This window comes from Sinocyclocheilus anshuiensis, unplaced genomic scaffold (assembly GCF_001515605.1).
Source record: "Sinocyclocheilus anshuiensis isolate Anshui unplaced genomic scaffold, SAMN03320099.WGS_v1.1 scaffold1524, whole genome shotgun sequence".
Taxonomy (NCBI): domain Eukaryota; kingdom Metazoa; phylum Chordata; class Actinopteri; order Cypriniformes; family Cyprinidae; genus Sinocyclocheilus; species Sinocyclocheilus anshuiensis.
In genome coordinates this window covers 354,917-366,551 of record NW_015559670.1, presented here as the reverse complement: position 1 = coordinate 366,551, position 11,635 = coordinate 354,917, and the positions used below count along the sequence as shown (strand labels likewise).

General features: G+C 33.6%; 1 protein-coding gene across 2 annotated transcripts in view; it reads left to right on the top strand.

Moving 5' to 3' along the window:
* LOC107681624 (trafficking protein particle complex subunit 9-like) overlaps positions 1–11,635 on the top strand; it is a 248,577-nt gene that overhangs the window by 25,013 nt on the left and 211,929 nt on the right. For both annotated transcript variants that reach the window (XM_016477940.1, XM_016477939.1), the window contains one exon: positions 1,588–1,731. In XM_016477940.1, the coding sequence (XP_016333426.1) occupies positions 1,588–1,731 (144 nt within the window). The remainder of the gene's footprint in view (positions 1–1,587; positions 1,732–11,635) is intronic.

Here is an 11,635-nt window from a genome sequence, read left to right as displayed (position 1 = left end):
ATTATTTAAAAAAAAAAAAGAATAAATAATAATTTATAAATATTTATATTTAACATTTATTTGTTTTATTTGAATTCTGCTGTTTGAGTGCATGTACATTTTAGACTGTGAGGTTTATGCAGAAGTCATGTATTGGGAATGTTTTGGGACAGACATGGGACATACTACAACATAAATTTTGCATATTTATACCACTGATCCATTTGTTGCATACTATTGCGTTTGCCAAATTCTTTATTCACTTTTAAATTCACACATTTGGAAAAATAAAAAAATCATGGGAACTTTGACCATGCAGTCCATAATTCTACAACTATAAAATAAAAATAAAAAAAGAGAGCAATAACATGCTTTTCTATAGTGCAAGGGGTTGTGGGTAATATTAACCCAAAGACCTGGGTGAATTCTCTTTTAATTTAATTTTATTTAATTTAATTGAATTTAATTTTATTATTATTTTATTTTATTTTATTTTCACATTTGCTATTTAGGACGGGTGGTATGCAAATAAGGATGAATCTGCAATGATGTATGTATGACAGAAAAAAAAAATTGCATGTTTATTTAAGCAAGTTGCATCCAGTTCTCATCTTGGAAATATGTAGAAATGCACACTTTAAATGCATGTTTAACTAAATATGGCTTAAACTTTTAGTAAGCAAGAGGAAGTTAACAATCATCGTGATTGCTTCTTGTTTGAGCACATTGAATTGTGGGATATAGTGTCTATACTTCCCATTTTAACATTTGCAGTAGGTTTTTCGTGAATACCATGCATGTAAACTTTAGTAGTATTGTAGCACTCTATTCCAAACAGCTTTTTGGAGACGGTTGATTCCAGTTTCTTGATTAAAAAGCGTCAAACAGCAGAAATGTTGCGGTTTTTGGTTCCTTTGGTTTGGTGTGCAGACAAACACTCTCTACTGTAAAGCTTAGTGTGGATTTGCATGATTTGAGCGTAAGGTGAGTGTGAAATAGACAGTCGTGTGAGCGGCAGAACTGTGTGGAGTGATAAATCCTCGCAATCATTCCAGAGCTGCTGCTACATTCTTCAGGAGCAGCACGGATCAGCTTCACCTCACTCTCTCTCTTCAGTGACAGCCGTGCCAGTTGCCTGATGGATGAGTTTTGTAACTCGGCTGTTGAATGATGTAATTTAGGACTGTACATTTTATGATGCCTTTCTGACAGTTTGAGCAGAAAAAGATGCTGTATGTACAAACAAAACTTGATTGAGTTTGACCTTCATGTCACATTATATTTCATCAGTTAAAGGGGACGTAAAGAACAAGGTTTTGATGGACAATTGTTGTCAAGAAGTCTTAAAGGTACAGCCACAAAAACAGCCTGTGAAAATGGTCGTTAAAAATCAAATGATGACTTCTTATAAGAAACTTTGACTAACGTGAACTTCATGAGGGGGGAAAAAGGGAAAGAAAAAGCCGCAAGAGCGAAGAACAGGCTACACTGAAAAACAAATCAAAATAGTGTCTGAAGGTGGAAACACAAAGGCTCATGTGAAGTAAATCCATCAAAAGTGTTGTTTTGTGTGTGTTTTAAATGCTTTCTCCTCCTCTCTGTTTGTAGGGACCCATCGTGGGTGGGCGGCAGTACAGTTACGGTTGCTTCATGAGCTGGTTTATGCATCTCGTCGTATGGGGAACCCAGGACTGTCTGTCAGACATCTCTCTTTTCTACTGCAGACCATGCTGGACTTCCTCTCTGACCAGGGTAAGTTATGGGGCGAATGCACAAATGCCCTCAAACTTTACACATTTAGTTTTGAAGACCTCCTGTTGACTTTTAGGGCTCTTTTGTCATTTTTGCAACCATTTTTTTGCCCCTCTTTGGTTCCTTAAAGGAATAGTTCACCTAAAAATGAAGATTTGCTAAAAATGTACTCACTCAGAACAGATTTGAGAAATATAGCATTATATCACTTGCTCACCAATGGATCCTCTGCAGTGAATGGGTGCCGTCAGAATGAGAGTCCAAACAGCTGATAAAAAACATCGCAATAATCCACAAATAAACCACACAACTCCAGTCCATCAGTTAATGTCTTGTGAAGTGAAAAATCCTCTATCCATAATCCATTTTTCTCCAGTGAAAAAGTCGTCTTGTCTGAATCAGGAGAGAAATATGCACAGATCAGGCAAAAGAAAAGCAATGCTGTCAGCTCATTTAGACACCCATCATATACCCAGAGAGATTCAAACAGACAGACGGCACTCATCTAAAAGACAAGAGATGAAAAGAAAGAGACCGTGAGGATAAAATGTTCACTAGAGTGCGTTTGTGTAGATTGATTCTGCTGCGGTGAGCACTTGTTATTGAATTTTCAGGCCTGTATTTTATGGAATCGTCATATTATACTTTTAGTCATACTCTTTTTAGAGGGTCATCTCTCTCTTTGCACAGTGACTTATTTTCTTTATTTCTTTAGAAGCCTGTGTGTGAATTTTGAATGCAGGGTCGGGGAAGCTACTTTTAAAGTGCAGTTCACCAAGGTATTCAAAGTAAAGAAGTTAAATTACAATCAAGCTACTCTGGCTAATAGTCTAACAAAAAGTACAACTGTTTTAAAGCTCCTTAAAAGGGTAATATGTTTAAAAAGACCACAATTATAATACAGTGAAATATATAATATAAAATATACTTTATAATTATAGTTGAATCTATTTTAATTATACTAACTAGTGATATTTTCTATTAATGAATTAATTATAGTTTAATGATAGTGAATTAAATTAATAACAGTTAAATAAACCAATATTAATAACATTAATATTTTTTTAATTAATGAAATAAAAAGTGTATATTTAAAATATTAAAATATTTATTTGACGTGTAATAAAGATGTTCACTGTTTTAGGAACAGTATTGATTTAAAATAATTTGCATACATCTTTTTTTTAATTTTTTTATAATTTTTCATTTTATCCTACAGTGTTTAAAAGAAGAGCTAGATTTGAATGTAAAAAAACTGAACTACTAAAAATATGTGTTGGTCCCTATCATTTGTTAAGTTATGGATGTATGTGTACAGTATGTGTGTTCGCATGTGGCTCTGTGTGTTGTGTTACCTGGATTTTCCTGAAAGCCTCCATGTCTTTGAAAAGAGATTGATGTTGTTTTTTTGTTGTTCAGCCATGGCCCACTTCACAGCGTCCTGTCCTCAGAGAGGTGTGCTGTAATCCTGTCTGCCTCTCTCTCACGCACACACACACACACACACACACACGGTCAGGCCTGCAGCTCTTGGGTATTGAGCTCTGTCAAGCTTATCATTTCCTACCAGACAGAACAAATCCGAGTTCCCTCGGCTGAGCTCAAGGATTGGTCGAACGCTGTTTTCAACACAGTGTCAGAGTAACAATGGCTCCCTATGTTCTGATAAAACCCATTTCTGCACTCCTCTCTCCTCTGAGAGCCAAACGAATCACTATTATTTCGTCTAACGAGCAATGTGATCTGTTTTTGGGTGTTTAAATGGAATTTCGGGCCTTCTTTTGGAGTTTAAACAGGAGCATGAATGCTTCAAGTTGACGCCAGGCGTTATAATGACTTATACACTTATTAACTCAAATAAGCCTTTCTTTATGCATGTGGCATGTGTGAGAACGAAGGTATTTGCAGGTATTATTTCATTGACATTTCATTTAATAAAAAACAGCCTGAGAGAATGCTGAAATAAACCTTGTAGCCAATTCCTCTTATTGTTAATGTTTGGTAGACGTCTAAATAAGACTATTTTACCTGCGTTATTCTGCTTCTTCTACATTCTTATTGGATTGGACTTTGTATCCTCGCTAATGACTAAATGTGTAATATTAATCGTGATATTTTTCCCCTCCCACTCGTGCTCCGTTTAGGTCTGGTTCCCACAATCCTGCATTTTTATGTTGTCCTAGGTGTCGCAAAGTTGTTTATTCTTCTTAGTAATGTCAAAAATGAAGGGAAAATTAACAGTTGCTTACAGGCTTCATTATAAGCTGCATTTTTCTTGTGTTTACATAAACCGCCAGATCGGTTATTGTTGCTCTATGATTTTATATATAATATGAAATTTAGATTTTTTTAAATAGTTGAAATGAAAAGTGTTAAGTCAGTCACTTGTGAACCCTTATGTTGTTCACTGAGGTATTACTTTATTTATTCTCAAATATTTGTTTTCAGAGCTGTATTAATTTACATACATTTGATTTATTTTTAAAAATGTAATTTCATTATTTATTCTCATAATTTATTCTCTTTTTTATTTTCTATCATACATTTTTGAGAAAAAATGTATTTAAAAATGTTTAAAAATATTTTGTTTTCGCTTATTTTGTTTTATTTTATTTGAATTGTTTTATGAATCAATAACAGTTTTCCATGTTATTTCTGTATTGTTACAGGCACTTTCCATGAATAAGATGGAAAATAAGGGAGAAGAGACCGAAATTAAATATTATATTAGCTGTTGTATGCAGTAGAGACAAGCTAGTATGGAACTGGTTTGTATATATTTATGAACTTTCATAAATTAAAGAACAAAAATTGTTTGATAATTTTTTTTATTCAGCAACTTTTATTTATTTATTTGTTTGTTTATTCCCAAATATTTGTTTTCATTAATGTATTTATTTACATACATTTAATTTAATTATTTATTCTCATACTTTATTCTCTTTTTTTATTTATTCTCATACATTTATGAGAAGAAAACAAATAAAAAAATGTAATTAAATAAATAAAAAATTGTGAGGATAATAAAATTCATTTTGTCCCATAGCTAACAGGAGACTGATCACATGACCTCTTCACTCCCATTGGTAGTTGCTCTGCATTTGCCTAAAGTTAAACTTTTCTCAGCTTGTTCAAGTAGCTGGAAGTGCCTACATACTGTTAATATTACTCAAATTTGCCATTTATTGCTGTAAATGAACAATTCAACATTTTTCATTGTTTTATGGCTGTAAGTCCAGAGGCTTTAGGAATACCCCTCTGGTTTACAGCTCAAATTTACTCCTTTTTTTAAGCTCAAATGTAGTCCACAATTAATTTAGTCATTCTCGAGCAGAGTTGAAAAGTTTGATTCATTTTTAGCAAGTCAATTTGTTTGAATAGTGTTTGTTTCAGTCAACCAGTTAAAAAATGACTCCTTTGACTCCTTTTTTTCCCCCAATATTAGTCGAATGCTGTTGGTTACATTATATATTTCTTGGTTTTAATATCTTAGTTTTACTTTCAAGTGATGTATAACATTTTGCATGTAACTGCTTTAGAACAGCAATTTGTTCATAAATCGGACATCACTATCACAGTGTTCTTTTGAATTGCAGTAAGCATCCCACTGTTGACATGATTGATGTTTGATTGAGAGCTGCTCAGTCCACCTGAATTAAATTCTGTGTGCCATCTGAGAGCTGAGGTGAGGAGCGACAGTTTCAGTCGGTCTCCTGCTGCTTCTCTTGATTTTAATCGCCGAAAGCATCTGTGCAAGAGCAAAAGAACAGACAGTACAATCAGATGGCAGTCCGCCCCTTACACACTACTGTATAATGACTAATGATTTCCAACAGTTGTTAGAAACGCCCTCAACACAAAGACGCTGTACAGAACGGAGGCGTCTGATTTAAACGCATCTGCTTGACATTGATCAGTGTCGATCCGGACTCTTGATGGGATAACAGAGCAGGAGATTCAGAGAGTTACTTTTAAGCACATGAGGGGTGCTGTCTTTTTCAGTCCTGACAGAATGATATTAGAAGAAAAGATGGGGATGTTTAATTCAAGGCAGAGCTTTGTAGTGAACAATTGCTCTGCCTACAGATAACAGGTGGATGCTTGTGTTATGAAGTAATTCATGCAGACAGAGAGAAAGAGGTGGAGAAACATATTTGCAGATGTGGCAGATACATGCTTCTAGAATCTAGATGGAAGAGAAAACGATGAGGTTATAGATAAGGGTAGAAAGAGAAGTTTGTGGGTTTTTTTTCCTTAATTTTTTTATATTATGTTATTTAATTTTGTTGTTTAATTTTGTTTGTTTTATATTTTTAATTTTTTTAAATATATTTATATATATTATTTATTTTAGCCACTTTATGACTCAGTAACAATTTTCCATGCTATTTCTGAATTGTTACTGGCACTTTTCATAAATATACTGAACAAAATTATAAGCGCAACACTTTTGTTTTTGCCCCCATTTTTCATGAGCTGAACTCAAAGATCTAAGACTTTTTCTATGTACACAAAAGGCCTATTTCTCTCAAATATTGTTCACAAATCTGTCTAAATCTGTGTTAGTGAGCACTTCTGTTTATATCACAGCTTGGGCTAGAGCCGTTCAGAGCCGTTGAGCTCCGTAAAGTCGCATTTGACAGGGTATGCCAGCCACAATCTCATCCATATTGCTATAAAATATAGCATTCTGTGTAGAATTCAAATAGCTCCGATACATTTTGTGGTCTGCGCCGTGTGTGTGCGGTGCGGTGGTTAGCGTGACACAGCGCGAAACCAGACTTCTTTTTTTCCTCAATGGAAAGCATATTTACACTGTTTGAATCGTTCCCTGTCCCCTGTATAGTTCACTACGTGCCATTCACTGTACAGAAAATACTAATTCTGTGGACAAGTGACCGATTTCAGCCGCGGCCTCAGTGTCTATTTTATAGTATAGGGGGCGGGCACTTCTGATTCTAGAGAGCATTTGATTGGACAGAAAGTTTGATGAGAAGCTGAAGTACGATGTGACGTCCAAAAAATTGTTGAGCCGTTTTGGTGGAAGTGACGAACTGCAAGCTTTGAATGCTTATATCTTCTAAATGCGAATTTTGTCACTGTTTTGGAGCACACTGCCTTATAGATAACCTTAAGACTAACATATTGATACTAACACCCAAAAAACTTTAATTTTGATTTCATGGGGACTTTAAGAAATAACACTAGCATTTTATAATGTTACAAAAACTCTATTTCAAATAAATGTTGTTCTTTGAAACTTTCTATTCATCAATCCTGAAAAAAATGTATCACATTTTCCCCAAAAATTTGAAGCAGCACGACATTGGTAATAATAAAAAAAAAGTTTCTTGAGCAGCAAGTCAGGATATTAGAATGATTTCAGAAGAATCATGCGACACTGGAGTAATGATGCTGAAAATCCAGCTTTGCATCACAGGAATAAATTACATTTTCAAATATATTAAAACGTAAAACAGTTATTTTAAATTGTAATAATACTCTATAATATTACTGTTTTACTGTGAATTTGATGGAATGGACACAGCCTTGGTGAACAAAAGAGACTTATTTTGAGACAAAAAAATTTCTTTCTTTAAAAATTTTTTAGTTTTTTTTCTTGAAAATTCCCCAAGGTTCAGATAAATGGAACTTTTTAGAGCCATAAACTCTACCATAAAAAAAGAACCAGAGAAAGACAAAAGACATTGGTCAAGCAAATCCGATTACGAGTTGGTTTCTTAATAAAGGTCTCTGTTATTGTGAATGGAACAGCAGTGTATGTTGTTCTAAAGAAAAGTGTTTGTTTTCCTAGTCCGTAATTGACTTCTCTGCGAATGTAAAGTAAGTGTGGGGTACAAGAAAATTGTCACAGCCTGTCATCATTATCCAGTCAAATTTCAGTGGATAAAAACAAGTCCCTACATTTTTATTCCCCTCTTGAATATTTGCTTTCAGTTGTAAACTATGTGGCATTACTCATTACATGAATATGCAGTTTCATGTTGTTTTTAAGTACCTCACTGTACAACATTTTCCCCAAGTTTAGGAGTTTATTTTCAGGAAACAGATAGAAATGATGGGTAAAAGACTGAAAGAGCAGCAGAACAGACTGAGAGAGACGCAGAGGAAAAGAAAGTGAGGTTGTCAGCTAATTAGTATTTTGTCAAGTTTCATTTGCCAGAGCTCACATGTCAGCAGGGTTGTGTTGTCTGCACGGAGCAGTGTGAAATAAGCTATTTGAGGTATGTGTTCGGCTGCTATTTTTGACGACGTTTGTGAAGACAAATCAAGAATGCCAAATAAAGAGCTTAATTTAGAGAGCTGGCGAACGCACGGGAGAAACTCTCACCGGATGAAAGGTGTAAATTGCACTCAGAGATTCATTTTCAGCTCCGCTCTGGTGTCTGTGGTGTTAATTTAGTTTTATTTAGAAGTTAGTAGCACATTTTGTGAATGGATGTGTCTAAATGACCTGGCGAGGCTTTACCTGCAGGAAACTCACTGTGTTAAAGAGACACTTTGATTCTGTAAATGTGAATTATATTCATTGTCCAACTCTAATCTGAAAAAAATTAAATAAAAATGCAACCATAAGGCATGAAAATAGATATTCTAAACCTTGATTTTATAAACTGATTTGTTTTTATTTACACGTGTGCAAAATGCATATCTCACAGAAATATTGCCTGGTCACATTCCACTGCAAAATGAAAAGGAAGATAAGAAATTATATTTTGCATAATGCATTTTGCGTTTAGCATTTTTTTTGTTAGTGTTAAATTTCAAATATTCAAATATTCAAGTAAGAAAGAAATCAAATTCAATGCTATGTTAGATGCCACATAATATTCAATTTTGTTAAATGACACTTGTCAATAATTCAAATTTACACAATTCACATTCAAATAGTTTTGTCATATTTTAAGCTCCATAGAGATTAAGCTGTTTATTAATGTCATGTAAGAAGGTTATGTTCATTCATAGGTTAGCTGCCATCCACTTCCTTTTACAATCATGACACTGCTAAACATGATGTGACACAATCAAGACAACAGTTTGTGTACATACCAGCTATCAACATCTAAACATCTGTTGAAGAAAAAAGGAAAAATCAGGGAAATTATAAGGGCAGTAAATTTTTTAATTTTTTTTTTTTTTTTTTTTATAATAGGAATTCATTGAAATATTTTATTGTATAAAATGTATTGTTTAAAAAAAATACTGTAATACAGTGATTTTAAAAAATTTAATTGTGTGTACTAATGTACTTTACAATTTGTTTTAAAATTAAGAATAAGCAATATATATTAAATTTGAGATTTTTTGTATCATAGTAATGAGAAAAATATGAAATATGCTTAATTGTATATAGAAATTAATGTCACAATGCAAGTAAATCAGTAGTCCGAAGAGTAGCAATTATTTTTCTTAGGCAAAATATAATATCTTATTTTATCTTTTGCTTTTGAAGCGAGCTGTGACCTGGGTACATAGTCCCAACCCCCACACACAAAAAACATTATTTAAAAAAAACTATGATTAGTATTACTATGATTGCTATTATAAAACAAACTTATTTTATTTTATTAGAAAAATAAAAATATAGAAATGTATAGATATAAAATGTATAAAAGTAAGTTTTTATAGTAGTTTTTATGAAGTTTGTTCAGACCCTTTAAACTGAATAAAAACCGTGGCCCCTCTGGTCTCTGTGGCCCTGAGCTAATCTCACTCTCATACAGCTTTAAACAAACACACTCACAACCTTTACAGCCCCTACTAACACACATACACAAGCTACACCCTCACTAGGTCTCTCTCATAGCTAACATAAAACACACATACACACCACACGCACCTCACTAAACAGCCTCTTTCTCACTTTCATGCTCTTGCTAAAAGCACTCTTGTCCCTGAAATATTAAGCGCGGCTCTGGGGTGACTGGGAGAGGGAGAGACGTTTGTGACCGAAACACGGACAAGCAATTTGAAATGGATTTTAGGACGATGTACCTGGTGAACGCGTTCAGAATATTTAGTTCTCTTTGCTAAGCCAGGCATAAATATTAGGATTAGCAATGCCTAGGTACCACTCAAAACACACTAGCAACAGACTAGCAATGCACTGAAACTCACTCAATTAACTAAAGAGTAACTCCTTAGCAACTGCATTGAAATACTGCATTAATTTTTTTACATTTTATTTTCTGTTATCAGTGTTATTTTAATATTTAGTATTTGTATATTTTATTGCATTTATTAATATTTTATAATCATTTATTTTTATACTTTTACTTTTCATTTAAATATGTTTTGTGATTTTATGTACTTTTGTAATTATTATCATTTTAAAATATTTATATGTAGCTTTAATTTATTTTTATTTTTGTTTTAATAATTGTAGTACTTAAACTTGTTGCCTTGATGACTGACTGTTTAATGTTTTTATTTAATAACGGGTTTATTTTAATTTTCAGCCTTATTTCAGCCTTTTTGTTGTATTTACATTTTATTTTGCTTTATTTTTCAGCTTTATTTTCGCTTTTTAAAATTTGTAAAACATATTTTTTTTAATTTGTAAATTAAAATAACTTTATTTTAATTTTATTTATCAGCTTTTTTATTTTATTTTATTTTCAAAAATAACCACCCATTTACAACGATTAGTGTTTGTTTTCATGATATTTTAAGAGGTACATCTAATGGTGCATATGCATATAATTGTACGCTTCTCATTTCTATTTCCCTGTGTTCTGTCATCTAAAGTCTCTCCCTCAGGGGCTGAACCCTTTCATTTGGTACTTGACCTGGAAATTTGTGGTATATCAAGTTAGTGACCCACGTGTCGTCTCTTCAGAGGCTGTGCAAAGTCAGTAATTATACCCTGATCAGACAGCATGCAATTACATGCAGTTTGTATATGATGCCTTTTGTGACTGAAGACGTTATGAAACGAGACGCAAACCCTCATCTGAACATTTCATAAATTGTTTAGCGAGTCACTTTTTTCCCTCACTGGCCCTTTCCTCACATTCCTGGATGTTGATGGTTTCCATAGCAACGGCCCTTCCCTCTCTCAGCCGAAAGATGCAGTCGGCGTTCTGCGGACCTTTGCGATGGACCATAGTAACGTCTAATCTATTCCTCCTCACTGAACTGCTGTAAACAGCAATTTTCTGAGTCAGTTGTCAGTTTGCCGTCTCCTCCCAGCTTTGGTGGCTCTCAATTTACATCATTTTTTTTTTGTTGCCTGCATTTCTTCCTCCGATTGAGAAGCATTTGTCAGCATGTTGCGTGTTTGTTGGGTTTAGTTGCTCATCTGCAGTCAGTAATTTCATCGCAGTGGACTTCAGCGCCCTGCTTATGCATTATTCATAATTTATGTGACAGTCATCTCTACTTATATATCGTCAGCAGTCCTCGCATCAACCTGAGCGCTCGAGTTCATCTCTGCCGACAGCTGCAGGCTTTTTACCCCCTCAGTCATGTTTTTAGACTTTTTTTTTGAGTCTGTGACATTTTCGCATTACACACTTTCTCTTTCTTTTTTCTGTCCTGACCCATCAAAAACGCTCTAGTTAAAATGTTACGCAAGGAAGACAATAGTTTTTTTTTTTTTTCAGAATGCAAAATCAGGGAGTTTCTCAAGTTTTTATTTTATTTTTTTTATATAAATTGTGAGTAAATGTTTTGTACTTTGAGGTGCTTTCATTTACATCTATATTTGTTTATGTATTTATTTCCATATATTATTATTTTTATTAAATTATTTTTATACAATCTGCAGTGTGTGTATGTTTTTATATATGTATATATATGTACTGCATATATGTGTGTGTATGTATGTATGTATGTATGTATGTGTGTGTGTATAAGTGTGTGTGTGTGTGTGTGTGTGTAT